Below are 13328 nucleotides of genomic sequence, written 5' to 3'. Positions count from 1 at the left end.
TAGAAGGCTGTTTTCACATTCATCTGCTGAAAGTGGAATGTTTCTCTGTGCTCACTGAAAATCCGATTTTAAGGGTTGGGCCTACGAGCAGGACTTGTGACATCACAACTAGTTTTGAAGCCAGTACTCAACATTCACAAGTGTGGCATGGAAACTTGAAGCCTACAGTGCACAAACACTGAAAATGGACTTTACAGTGAAGTAGGAGACATCTTGTGTTCAGCAGTTAAACTTCTGAAATGAGGGAGAATAGAATTAAATTTCTGTCAAAATTGAAAAAAGATTAAATTGATAGTGAATACAAATAAATTGAAAGCAAAAAAATGACCTCAAAGGCTAAACTTACAATAAAACTTTTGTGGTCCGTTTTTCTGCTGAATTTTTCAGTTTTACCTCTGACACAAAGCTCTCATGTGAGCGGCCCATTAGCCAGTTACTTTTGAAGGGACCATGGACAGACATGGATGTATGATAAGAATTTATAGAAGATCTTATAATACATCCATGAGGACAGGTCAATGGGAAGTCGTACTACTTGTTGCACTTCCAGACCATTGAAACTGAAAAATTAAACAGCAGAACAGGAATCAAACAAGTGACCATAAAAGAGAAATTCAGATCAGTGAAAGTAGAGAATGTTGTAATCAAATGTTTCATACTTGTAGTTTTATCGTAAATTTTGCGTTTGAGGTCACTTTTTTGTTTTCAGTTCATTTTTCACTTTCAATTTAATTTTGTTAGTTTGATTCTTAAGAAGATAGATTTTGTTCAATAATTATGACACAAATTTAACCCCATAAATTTAAAAAAAACAAAAAAAAAAACAAAAAAAACGCTCAGGATATGATGACGTAGACGCACCTGATTCCGTTAAAAAACCGGAAGAAGGGTTGTTCGTTCACTAGCGTACCAAGCTAGCTCATTTCGTATGCTACTGGAAGACATGGGGGCTGTGTGTCACAGCCGTCATTGACAGCTGCGAGTCTACTTATCAAAACAAAAACAACTAAGACGCCTTTTCATATTAAGGTAAGTCGCTGCAGGGTTTTTGGAGTGACGGCGTTGAAACAAACGCTCCTTAATTGTAATGGCAGTAACGCCAACGTCACTGTCTACTTGCGCATTGTTGGCTAGTTAGCTTGGTTTAGGTGACTACCGTGAACTGTTTGTATAAAAAGCGTTTGACAGTAGACGCCAGAAAGCAGCGATGTTATAAAGAGCTAGTTACATAGGGAGGTTAGTTGTCTGTTGTTTACCGCTAACGACAGTTTAACAGTGATCTGCTAATTTTGGCGTACAGGGCTAAACAAGACGGTTAACTTGGCTAACATCAAGGTATTGCCCCAACCAGACATGACAATCACATTAAGCGACAAATATAGCATTTAAATGCCTCAACCAATCGCTAAAAGTATGGTTTAACCCCACACGATTAGCCTGTGAAATCATAACCGTGTTAGCAAGCTGGTTTTAGTAAACTGACGGTTTTGGTGAGGTGAATGTCCCTAAACGTTTCCTTCTCAGTTGATCTCTGCGCCTGGCGACAAGCTGCCAGCTTAATGGTGACATAAACTTACTATATCATGTACATTTAATGTTACTGTCATCATTATGACACTCAGCAAATAAACCTGTTGCCGACAAAAGCTTTAAACAGCCTCATGATAGGGGAAATTGATGCAATATTGTTGATTATTTAAACCTTATGGTCACATATTTGCATTCGTTACATGCGTGGCCTTAGCCCCTCATGAAGTAAATAATGCAACGGCACAGTAAATGCTACAACGTTGACAGCCGAAGACAACAAGGAAAGTAAAGGCACTGAGGAAGATTGACGACATAAACAAAGCTGCGACTATCGGACAGAGCCATGGTTGTTGACAGATTTCACTGTTCTTTGTACCCTAAGTTTGGCTGTCTGCATAATGTTTAAACAGTTGGCATTGACTGAGCATGCATAAGTGACTGAGCTTGAATGAGGTACTTTTAAATATTGTATATCAAAGCTATATATAGTACAAGCATAGATTTTCATTAACAGGATTGGTTGAGGTGGGCACTGGCAAGGACCCTACACATTTGGATTTAAATTCAGTATGCCAGTATTGTCTTACTTTATATGACAATAATATATATTGCCAAAAGCTTATTCAGCTTTGGTGCAGTGCAATGAAATAAACGTCAAAGTATCCCATTTAAGAAAGATAAAATCCCCCTTAAGAATTGTACACATGTAAATGATTTGGCAGTATTTTTATCAGCCATGTTCCTTTTGTCTGACTTCCTATTACCCAACATGCTTTCGAGTCACCCTTAAGTCTTTTGAAAGAGAGTGTTAATGTCTGTGGTTGAGCTGGCTCTGAGTCATTTCATATTTCTGGGGACAGCTTGGGCTGTTACGGCTGTTATAATGCTTATTCGCCTGAGACAGCACAGGTGGGCACTTTGATGTGTAAATTTTCGAGCAGGTGAATTAGAGTGCAAGTTTAATGGATTGCTGACAGCTTTTGTTTTAGCTAGAAAGGGTTGGGCTACAGCCGCCTCTTTCGGTGACTGCAGAGACTATTGTGGTGTTTCCATATTCGACTGGCTTAATCTAAAACTGTATTTTCCTTGAGCTGCTAACCTGTCCTGGGTGGTCTTCCATATACCTCTCTTACCTCAGCTGCCAGGACAGACCTGAACATGGAGTCCATGCTGAACAAGCTAAAAAGCACTGTCACAAAGGTGACAGCAGATGTCACCAGCGCTGTCATGGGCAACCCGGTGACACGGGAGTTTGAGGTTGGACGACATATCGCCAGCGGGGGTCCTGGCATGTGTTGGAGGATCTACAATGGCACCAAAAAGTCCACCAAACAGGTGTGTGTTCATATCCTACCCCAGACCAGACCAGCTACTCTTCATACAAGTCTGGATTTAAATGAATACATAAGTAAAGCTACTACATATCAGGACGAGCTTTGGAAATTTCAGGGCCTTGTCGTTTGTCTTTGCCCCTCCAGGAAGTGGCAGTATTTGTGTTTGATAAGAAGATGATTGACAAGTATCAGAAATTTGACAAGGACCAAATAATTGATTCACTGAAAAGAGGGGTGCAACAGCTGACCAGACTACGTCACCCCCGTCTCCTGACTGTGCAGCATCCTCTGGAAGAATCACGGTGATTAACACACACAGACACACACACACACACACGAATGAGTCACACCTCACAGAGGGGCTTGACATTTGAGGGAAAAATTGCATAACAAATCTATTTGTCTGCTTCTGTGTGTGCGCGCATGTAAGCAGAAGCTTTCATGATCAAAAGACCCTGTCAACTTGTCCCTGAATAATTTATGACCCCTGTGGGCAAAATAAGGTTGAGGCTGACATGGGCTTCCTTTTTTTTCCTCTACCACTCTGTCTTCTTTTAACTTTTACCCAGTGCAGCTCTTGCTCTAACTCACAATGATTTTTCTGACTCTCTTTTTGCCTTTTTTGTATTCTGCTGTTAGAGACTGTTTGGCGTTCTGCACAGAGCCAGTGTTTGCCAGTCTCTCCAACGTGCTTGGCCAATGGGACAACCTGCCCAGCCCCGTGCCTACTGACATCAAAGAGTACAAACTGTATGATGTGGAGACAAAGTATGGCTTGCTACAGGTGAGAGGGCTGACTGTTGTTAGTGGGTGGTCTGTCAGGGCCCCTAAGATAAGATGCCTTTAGCAAAAGACTACGTTAAGTTATTCTCAACAGACAGAAAATTACTTTTATTCCTGCAAAACATTGAATGTCACACAGCATGCATTTGATTAACAGTAAAACATAAGAAAATGTTATTAAAACAATTGTACAATCAACAACTTCTGTACATATCAGTGTTTGACACACTGGCATATTGGCCTACAGTAAGACTGCAGATGCATTCACCACCTTCCAATGTATAATGAAACATTACTGAACGAGAACTTTTTGACCTTTTGGAAAATAAAGATTAAAATAATAATACAAATGTAACTGCAAAAAAACATAATTTTGACACCATATAATGAGCACACAAAATCTTAATTGTGTAGCAGGTTTTATTACTATGTAGCTTACATTTGGAATTCCAGTCTGCATTGATAAACACTGTTACTTCTCAAAGCCCATTGAACCACCTCAATTCCAAGCCTCACCTTTCATTGTTATGCTGCTGTCTGACAGGCTGCAATATCAATTCACTTTTTTATCAGGCTGTATTTCTTCACTCCTCATCCATTTATTCTCCCACTCACCCACATGGTCTAGAGTTTTTTTTATCTTGCCTTTTTGACAGCTAGTATTCATCACTGAAATCAGTGAATTTATGGCTGGGAGGCTAGAAAATGCCTGCAATATCTACTATAAGGTTAAATTCCGTATGTAGTAACTGTATAGTAGTCTTTTAGTCATTACCAATTACTGGTTATACTGCTTGTCGACTTATTCACTCTGAATATACATGAAATATATATATATATATATATATATATATATATATATATATATATATATATATATATATATATATATATATATAGCTTTACCACACTTGAGGTTTTGGGCTCTGATCCTGATTGAATGAGTCGAACTGTAAACAGCAAACAATGTGCTTGTGTCTGTCTTACTCAATTGTACTGACATGTTCCTTTTCTATCTCTTTAGATCTCGGAGGGTTTGTCGTTTCTTCACAGTGGGGTGAAAATGGTCCATGGCAACCTGTGTCCAGAGAATATCATCCTCAACAAGAGTGGAGCCTGGAAGATCATGGGCTTTGACTTCAGCATCTCCTCTACCAACCCATCAGATGCTGACGTAAGTTGAGGACTCTTGTTCCCTCAGTTCAGCCTGTCAGGCAGGGCTTATTACTAGGGATGTACGATAATATCGGCATGTCATTTTAACGCCGACAAAGGCGTTAAAATGAAATATCAGCATCGGCCCCTAAATGAACATTTCTGCCATTATGACAGGCCGATCTGTAACCTTCTCCTCCGTGGGTTGTTTCATGCTGATGGTCCCAGTGCTGCCTCTGCAGGTCCACTAACCTGCTGCTTCTTCCCAGTTTAACCTAAATAACAAACCGAGGGTCGGTGCTCAGGTTGGATCCACGTGGAGAGCCAGGGTTTGCTGGGAGGCTAGCTGACTGGCAATGCTGCATGTTCCACTAGCCTCCCAGCTAGCCCCTACTCTCTGTGTGGATACAACCAGAGTACCGAGCCGCAGTTTGTTATTCAGGTTAAAGTGGGAAGAAGCAGCGGGTCTGTCGGGGAGCTGAGTGAAGTGGAACCTGCAGAGGAAGCACCAAGACCGTCAGGGTGAAACATTCTGCGGAGGAGCTGCTGTGTTTGGCTGCACAGATAGGAAACCGATCAGATAACAGGATATACTATTTGAAAAAACCTCTTCTTTTTTTCTTCTTGGTTTATAATGGCAGTTGGCAACCAGCATATTAGGAGTATTACCGCCACCTCCGGCTCCAGAGTGTAGACCAGAGATTAAATCCTACCCATTAATCCTGTCTGTCTAAATAAACTCAAAGGAAACTCTGCTGCTTGACCCACTTGGCAGGTTCATTAAAGCTTTAATGCTGAGCTCCTGAACTCCAGTCTTCCTAAGTTCTTCCTTCATATATTGTCTTTCTTGATCATGATTAGTACAATCTATGATTGCATGTGTACAGCCAGGTGGAAAAGAATATGTGCATGTATTGGCATTGGCAATCAAAATCCAAAATGACTTGGAAAATGTATATTGTGTATATATGTATATTGTTCTACTTATTACCAGCAATTTTACTGAAGGAAATGGGATTTGTACCAAGTCTGGGATGAGCTGCTGCGTAGGAGGCTCAATTGAATCTCCCTGTTTGTTTTCACATCTTACACATGTCCTCCTGTGTTCTCTCTATCCCTTCAGCCTAAGTACACGTGTAAAGAATGGGAGCCCAACCTCCCTCCTCTCTGCCTCCCCAACCCCGAATACTTGGCCCCTGAGTACATCCTGTCTGTCAGCTGTGATTCAGCCTCTGACATGTACTCGCTGGGTGTGGTCATGCATGCTGTCTTCAATGAGGGCAAGCCTGTTTTCCAAGTCAACAAGCATGACATTTTTAAGAGCTTCAGCAGGCAATTGGACCAGGTGAGTGGAGGTGTGCCCAATGTGGGAGAATGACTAATGACTGCATAGACTGAAAAGATTATGAATGAAGTGTTTATTTAGTGCTGAATACAGTAGATTATTCAACTAATCAGGTGCCAAGCAAATGCAAAACACTTCCTTGTTAAGATTAAGATTTACTTGCTCTTCATAATATAATAACTATTGTGCTATATACACAGTTAATTTGATGTGCCAACATGCTGCTACAATACAATGCCACGGTGCACATGCTATACTTCTGTTTTTTTTTTTTCATGCTTTCATGCTGTTGTCTGCTCAGATTTGAGTGATTGACCAGCTCATATTTACAGTGGATGCCTTGTTCAGATCTAAACTGATTTTGGAAAAACAGAAACATGCTTGAAATAATTCTTCTTCTGACATCTTCTGGCACACTCCAGGATCAGCTGCTCCAAACTAATGTGAATGTTATGTAGTCTCAAAAATCAAATCATGTTGTGTTTTTATCAGTCAAATGCTGATTTTGTGCCCCTCCGTAATGTTCTGCTATTCCTTTTATTTCTATTCTATGGAATTGTAGCTTACCAATATAAGTCCAGCACTGCTGAACAAGCTCCCCGAGGAGGTGCGGGACCATGTCAAAATGCTTCTCAGTGTCACACCTACTGTCCGACCTGATGCTGACCAGATGACCAAGGTTTGTATTGTTATTACATACATGCAGATGCAAAGAATGTCAACTCACAATGCAAATTGTCATAGTATGTGCTTCTGATTACTGGTAGTGTCTTCTGGCTTTCTTTTGATGACAGATGTCTTACTCATTATGTTTTTGTGTGGAATCCAGATCCCATTTTTTGACGACGTGGGCGCAGTGACCCTGCAGTACTTCGACTCCCTCTTCCAGAGGGACAACCTACAGAAGTCCCAGTTCTACAAAGGCCTTCCCAAAGTCCTGCCCAAACTACCCAAGGTAATCGCTTGTACATTTTGTATAGGGAAATGCAATATGCATTAGGCACAAAGGGTAGGCCAAAGAGTTGAAAAACCAGTATACAATTAGAGATATTTGGAGGTTTTCAGATTCTTTTACAGTACAGGTACTACAAGCTTGGGTCAACTTTAGTCATCCTTTTCAATACCTGACTGCTCATGTCACAGCCCTTCAGTATTCCCATATTGAGCTGAAAACATGATCTCACCTGTGAGATACCTGTGCCTTTTTTGCAGTCATATGCTCTCTAATGGACTCATTATGGACATGCAGTATATACAGTTTGAAGTAATCTCCTTTTTTAATGGCAGCTTCTTTAATCCATTCTGATTTCCTTTCTCACAGAGAGTGGTGATGTATCGCATCTTGCCATCATTGACCTCTGAGTTCATCAACCCCGACATGGTTCCCTTTGTGCTGCCCAACGTGCTGCTGATCGCCGAGGAGTGTACCAAGGAGGAGTATGTTCGTCTCATCATGCCCGACCTTACACCTGTTTTCAAGCAACAAGAGCCTGTCCAGGTAGACACAAGCGTATGACTCAACTCATACAGTATGCCCTTTGCACATGTCTGACACAAAGTCGGCTGTTCTAGAGACTCTACTAATGCAGTCTAAGCATGTGTTGGTAAGCTAGCAATGCACTCAAGTGATGATGTGATCTAAGTAATGTGCTTTACCTTTTTCTAAAAAGAACTTTTGAAAAGATGATGTTTCTGCCTTTTGCCATTTGTGTGTAATTGAAAAGATAAAAATAACCTGACTAAAGAGCATGCTCAGTTTGGGCTCAGCCTGTCATTTTATCAAGACTTGTCTTTCTCTGTATTTTTTCTTTCCATGCTCCTTCAGGCTAGTAATATGGTGAGTGGTCTTTGCTGTGAATATGCTCCTGTCACATCAGTTAGCGTGTGCGTTGTGTTGTCTGTAATACTAAAAGCTGCACTAAAGCCACAGTCTGCGCTCTCTTTCACGTACCACCTTACTCATCAGTAGGAAATAGCACAGTATTCTCTTGCTTTTTATTCTTGTTTTCCTAACTGGGTCCCTGTGTTGTGCAGATCCTGCTGATCTTCCTGCAGAAGATGGACTTGCTGCTGACCAAGACACCGGCGGAGGAAATCAAGAACAGCGTACTGCCTATGGTTTACCGAGCTCTAGAAGCCCCTTCTGTACAGATCCAGGTACAGGAGGAAAATTGGTCTTCTCAGTGTTTGAGGTGCTGTTACACCCCTTTTTATTTAAGGATAAACACTGTGAGAATAGTTGCCAACACTGACTTCATCGGTGTATATTTTTAGAATAACACTTGGACACCTTTGGAACGTTTTTTGTCACTTGCTGTTAGTCTGCATTATCTTTTCAGTTTTACTTTGACAGCACAGTAAGAATATGCTGCATTTGGCATCATAAAAATGTCATAGTTCATAACATCTTTCCCGTGGAACAGGAGCTGTGCCTGAACATCATCCCGACATTTGCCAACCTGATTGAGTATCCGTCCATGAAGAACTCCCTCATCCCTCGAATCAAATCAGCCTGCCTGCAGACTTCCTCTCTAGCTGTGAGTTTCCATCAGTCATTTTCTGCTCTCAGCTTGCTCTCTTCAGTCCTTCTAGCTTCACACAAATGATCTTTCTCTGTAGTTCTATCTTTAGGTGTCTTTATTTTTGTTTTTGTCCTTCTCGAACACTGTTACACAGTCGACTATCAACTGAAATTTCTTACTGAATTTCTCTCTCAATGGTGTTACCTATTTTAGTACTGTAATCAACAGTATATGTATTCTAACCTTGTCTATGTGTCCTGTTTTGTCATTGCTTAGGTGCGGGTGAACTCTCTAGTGTGTCTGGGGAAGATTTTGGAATATTTAGACAAATGGTTTGTCATTGATGAGATCCTGCCCTTCCTACAACAGATCCCCTCTAGAGAACCCGCAGTACTCATGGGCATTCTAGGTAAAGAAAACAGAGCCTCTAATGATATGTCTTTCCTGTATGAAACAGATGAGCAGCCTCTTGGTTTGCTTGAGCATTGGTTATCTGACTTTCCCCATCTCACTTTAGGAATCTACAAGTGTACCTTCACCCACAAGAAGCTGGGCATCCCCAAAGAGCATCTCGCCTCCAAAAGCCTGCCCCACCTTGTGTCTCTTAGTATAGACAACAACCTCAACCTTAATCAGGTACAACACAGCCAAACACATACATGCATTTTTTTGTCTTTGTCCCCTTTTGTTGCTATGAAGACATCATTATCCTTATAGGTGTCCTTGAAGTTTCTTCTTTTCTTATATATCTTATGTATTCCATATTTCAGTTCAACTCGTTCATGGTGGTTATCCGTGATATGCTGAGTCGCATGGAGGCTGAACACAAAACCAAGTTGGAGCAGCTGCATATCATGCAGGAGCAGCAGAGGTGCCTATCACGATTTTATGCGCCCTGTATAATATCTTTTTATTCACTCTGATGAAATATAAAATGGTCATACATATTAATGGGGGATTTTATACAAATTAGCTAGGAAGGTAATTATAAGGTAATTGGATGTGTCAAAGCAATGAGCCGTAGATTCTTGTCACATAATGATGATTATGGTATGACTAATTGAGATGTGCAAAGGCCTCTTCAGATTCAATCTACTCTGATTTTTTTTTGTTTTAATTATTGTCTCTCCTAACAGGAGTTTGAACATATCTAGCTCAGGGAACCAATCAGAGGAGACCAAGAGTCCACCTAGCTCTGGGAACCAGGTGAGACGATGATTCTATGACAACCAAGTAAAGGATTGGAGAAAATGTGTATAACTACTATGCATGAAAGGTTTTCTTGTGCCTTAAATTTTCTAAAAATTGGAAATTTTATGTTTTATCTCTGGGTGCTGCAGTTTTTCCATTCTGTCTTTTTATTCCCCTTTCAGATTGATGATATCTTTGGCAGCACAGGGGTTAATGGGAAAGAGAATGGGTCTTCAGCAACAGCCTCACAGCCTAATAGAGTATGGAAACAATGTCACACCTCATTTAGACTGATCTTCACCTTTTGTCTGTTTTTACATGTAGTCTAATTTGCATGTTCTCTCTTCCTCTGCATCACTCTTTTCTCTCTCTACTAGATGTCTCTGACTCTAGAGGAGAAACAGCGATTAGCTAAGGAGCAAGAGCAGGCAGCCAAACTGAGGAGCCAGCAGCCGTTAGCACCACAGACTGTCAAACCAGCCTCCACCACCAACACCAAGGTAGAACATACATACTTCTGGTTAAACAAACACATGCTCCAACACTCATGGATTGTGATGATAAATCTTACTCTTTTTTGTGTTGCAGACTAAGGATCTGACCAGCAGCCTTCTGAACAACATGACATCTCTAAACAGCTTATCCTTGGCTAACACACCACGACCAGCCCCAGTACAGGGTACCACCATCTCTGTCTTCCCCTCCTCCACCCCAATGGTGGCCCCCATTGGCGCCTCAGTCTCTAATGGCTTCAACCAACCCATGGGCTTCCAGGCAGGAGGCATGGGGATGGGCATGCGGCCCGCAGGCCCAAGCACCTATGGTGGCATGGCCACCACTACCAGCACCCCAAATTTTGGTGCCCTCACACAGAATCAAGGACCTCTTGGGCAGACCAATAAAGGCCCCGACATGTCAGCCTTGGACAATCTTTTTACAGCAAGCAAGCCCAAAGTCACCCTCAACCAAATGGGTCCCATGGCTCCACCTGGAACCAACACCCCTTGGCTCAATCAGTATGGTTCGGCCCAGAACGCTCAGACTCAGATGCAGGGAGCGCCAGTAGGTATGGGAGGGATGCAGAGTGGATTTGGGATGCAAGCAAACCCTTTTTTCAGCCCTCAGAACTTCTCTCAACCTACTGCTGCCCCTGGCATGAACCAAAGTGGGATTAAACATAGTGCATCTGTCAACAATGATCTGAAAGACTTATTCGGCTAAAAGTATAGCATATTCTTATAATGACTGTGGACAGAAGAGCCTTGATTTATCTCAACAAAAGACACTGATTGAATGTGAAGATTTAAAAATCCTATCAAGGGTGTTGCTGTCTGTATTTTTAATCTGACCTGGTTTAAATTCTGACTCTCGATCACATTCAGCTGGCCACTGGGCCTCGGCAAATTAACCTGCACCTGAATTCCATTTCTACTTGACCAGAAGGACAAAAGGTTGGGTTGGGAACTTCTTCTATGCTGTGTTCTTTAAATGCTGGGGGTTTCCTACTGTTTTGTACTTGACATTCTTGGGAGTGCAACTGTCACGAGTTGAGATTAATCCCAGCTCAGTTTATTCAGGAAGGTTTTGTGTTCATATCATGAGTGATTGAATGGCTCGAGTGAACTTAACTCCATGAACTAGCTGCATCAGAATCACCCCTTAAATCCTGGAAGAAAAAGACAGAAAAGTCATCTTCCATGGTTCACATCAGCTTATTTGCTCTCATCTTCTTCAGGCTTCTGTAACTTTTTATTGCTTTTCCAGACTATTTTAGGATTTGCTGCATGTCTCAAGTGATCACAGGTTGGCTTAAAAACAAATACCGCATACACCAAAATGTCTGAGCCCAGAGGGGAGGTAGCTTCAAGTTTAGCACTGACAAGTTTGCTGTCACTGATCTGCATCCAGGAGGCTCCTCCGTGGAGACGATATGAAAGGGGGTGTAAAAAAAAAAAAATTGACAGGCCAACAGTTGCAGTGTTAAACGGGGCAAACCAAGTAGCCCCTCTCAAGCCTGTCTCCATGGTAACTGCTTCTCTGCAGCACCAGTAACCTCCATTTCATGAACACAAATATGACTGGCTCTCGTTCTCTTATCATCTGGGGTAAACTATAGTGAAGTTATAGTGACGCTATGGTGAAGTTAGTTTTGTCTGGTCAGAGTTTAACAACCATTTCACCTCCTTTGGAAACAAAAGACATGTATGAGTTTCTGTAGATGCAGTATGAAAGACTTATCTGATGGTAGTGGAACAGGATGTGTGGAGTAGATCTTACAGCAGTGTCCTTTTAACCAGATGCTAATGCTAAACGCGATGAACAAGGACCACGTGCACTGCTTAGGCTGTTGTGCCTTACATGGGTACATGTGTAAAACTAGACGGACAGTACTGATCTGTTAGTCGGGCGTTAACATTTTCCCCTTAATCAGCCGTCTGGAGTTTGCTTCTCAAATTTCTTCTAAACTTTGCTTTGTTGCATGTTGCTGAACTTGACCACAAAAGATCTAAAGTTTTATTTTTAGCATCTTTTCTAACAATGATTCCTAATGATTCCAGTGACCAATGATATTCTATTTCACACATACACAAGCTGGATTTTCTCTGAGGTTTTTAAGGCGCCCCCAAATCCCGCAGTGTACCATTTCTGTTGAACAATTTATACAATGAAGAGGAAATCACTATATATTTTGATTTCAGCACTTTTCAGCTGTCGGAGGACCTGTGCTGGTGATGTGATGATATTATGAAGTGTAAATATATAGTTATTTAAAAATGGATTGCTATGTGAGGGCCTTGACATTTTTATGTTCTTGTGATAATGGTTAAGAGGCCTTAGATGAGTTGTGTGCAATAATCTATACTGGTAGTGGAGGGGACACTGTGTAGTGCATTTCAATTGACCCAATGAAGTGATGTGTCCTTCTCCTTCAACTTCATTGACCTACAATAACCACATAGGTCTGTCAGATTTTCTAAACTGCTTTAACATTAATGTGTACTCATTCGAAATCTCACATTTTTGAAGGTAATTACACCATTTTACGGTTTTTAGATGCACCTTGGTCACATTGTGTTTCTGCTGACGATGATTGTTGTTAACATGCTAAAGTGTAAAGTCTTTAATTAGATTAACTTTTTTTTTTTTTTTTTGTATATCAATGCCACCTATACATGGTGAGCTTTCTTTGCAGCTGCATGGCAGTGTTACTGGCTGGTGAATCTGACTCTTCAGGTTCTCTTCATTACCCCCATCGTCACACATTGGCTACAAATGTGTCTGTGACTGGATCTTTTGCCATCTGTCGATCAATATGTAGTACTGTACGTGACAATTTTGATTTCATCACAAAGTGGATGTGATGTTTGGAGTGTGTGTCACATATCCTGGCAGAACCCCAAAGCGGAAAACTAAAGCTTATTCTTCTACAAAATCATTTGTGTACTACCGCTGTCCATATATGTGTAT

The 13328-nt window shown here is 41.3% G+C and overlaps 1 protein-coding gene across 1 annotated transcript; it reads left to right on the top strand.

Annotated features, from left to right (window-relative positions):
• The first annotated feature begins 889 nt into the window (after positions 1-889).
• scyl2 (SCY1 like pseudokinase 2) lies at positions 890-12639 on the top strand. Its single transcript, XM_042403496.1, has 18 exons — positions 890-1029; positions 2669-2865; positions 3009-3166; positions 3504-3648; positions 4672-4821; positions 5926-6147; positions 6710-6826; positions 6977-7102; positions 7469-7645; positions 8182-8304; positions 8571-8684; positions 8946-9078; positions 9187-9305; positions 9440-9540; positions 9806-9875; positions 10043-10120; positions 10238-10360; positions 10449-12639. The coding sequence occupies exons 2-18, from the start codon at positions 2689-2691 to the stop codon at positions 11079-11081; spliced, it is 2766 nt and encodes a 921-aa protein (XP_042259430.1). The 5' UTR covers positions 890-1029; positions 2669-2688; the 3' UTR covers positions 11082-12639.
• Positions 12640-13328: the final 689 nt, after the last annotated feature.

This window comes from Thunnus maccoyii, chromosome 23 (assembly GCF_910596095.1).
Source record: "Thunnus maccoyii chromosome 23, fThuMac1.1, whole genome shotgun sequence".
NCBI classification, from domain to species: Eukaryota; Metazoa; Chordata; class Actinopteri; order Scombriformes; family Scombridae; genus Thunnus; species Thunnus maccoyii.
This window is presented reverse-complemented; position numbering and strand designations above follow the sequence as displayed.

Coding starts and splice junctions, on each gene's coding strand:
- scyl2 (XM_042403496.1), top strand. CDS start 2,689: ATGGAGTCCATGCTGAACAAGCTAAAAAGCACTGTCACAAAGGTGACA. Junction 2,866..3,008: donor CCAAAAAGTCCACCAAACAG/GTGTGTGTTCAT, acceptor TTGCCCCTCCAG/GAAGTGGCAGTATTTGTGTT. Junction 9,876..10,042: donor CACCTAGCTCTGGGAACCAG/GTGAGACGATGA, acceptor TTCCCCTTTCAG/ATTGATGATATCTTTGGCAG.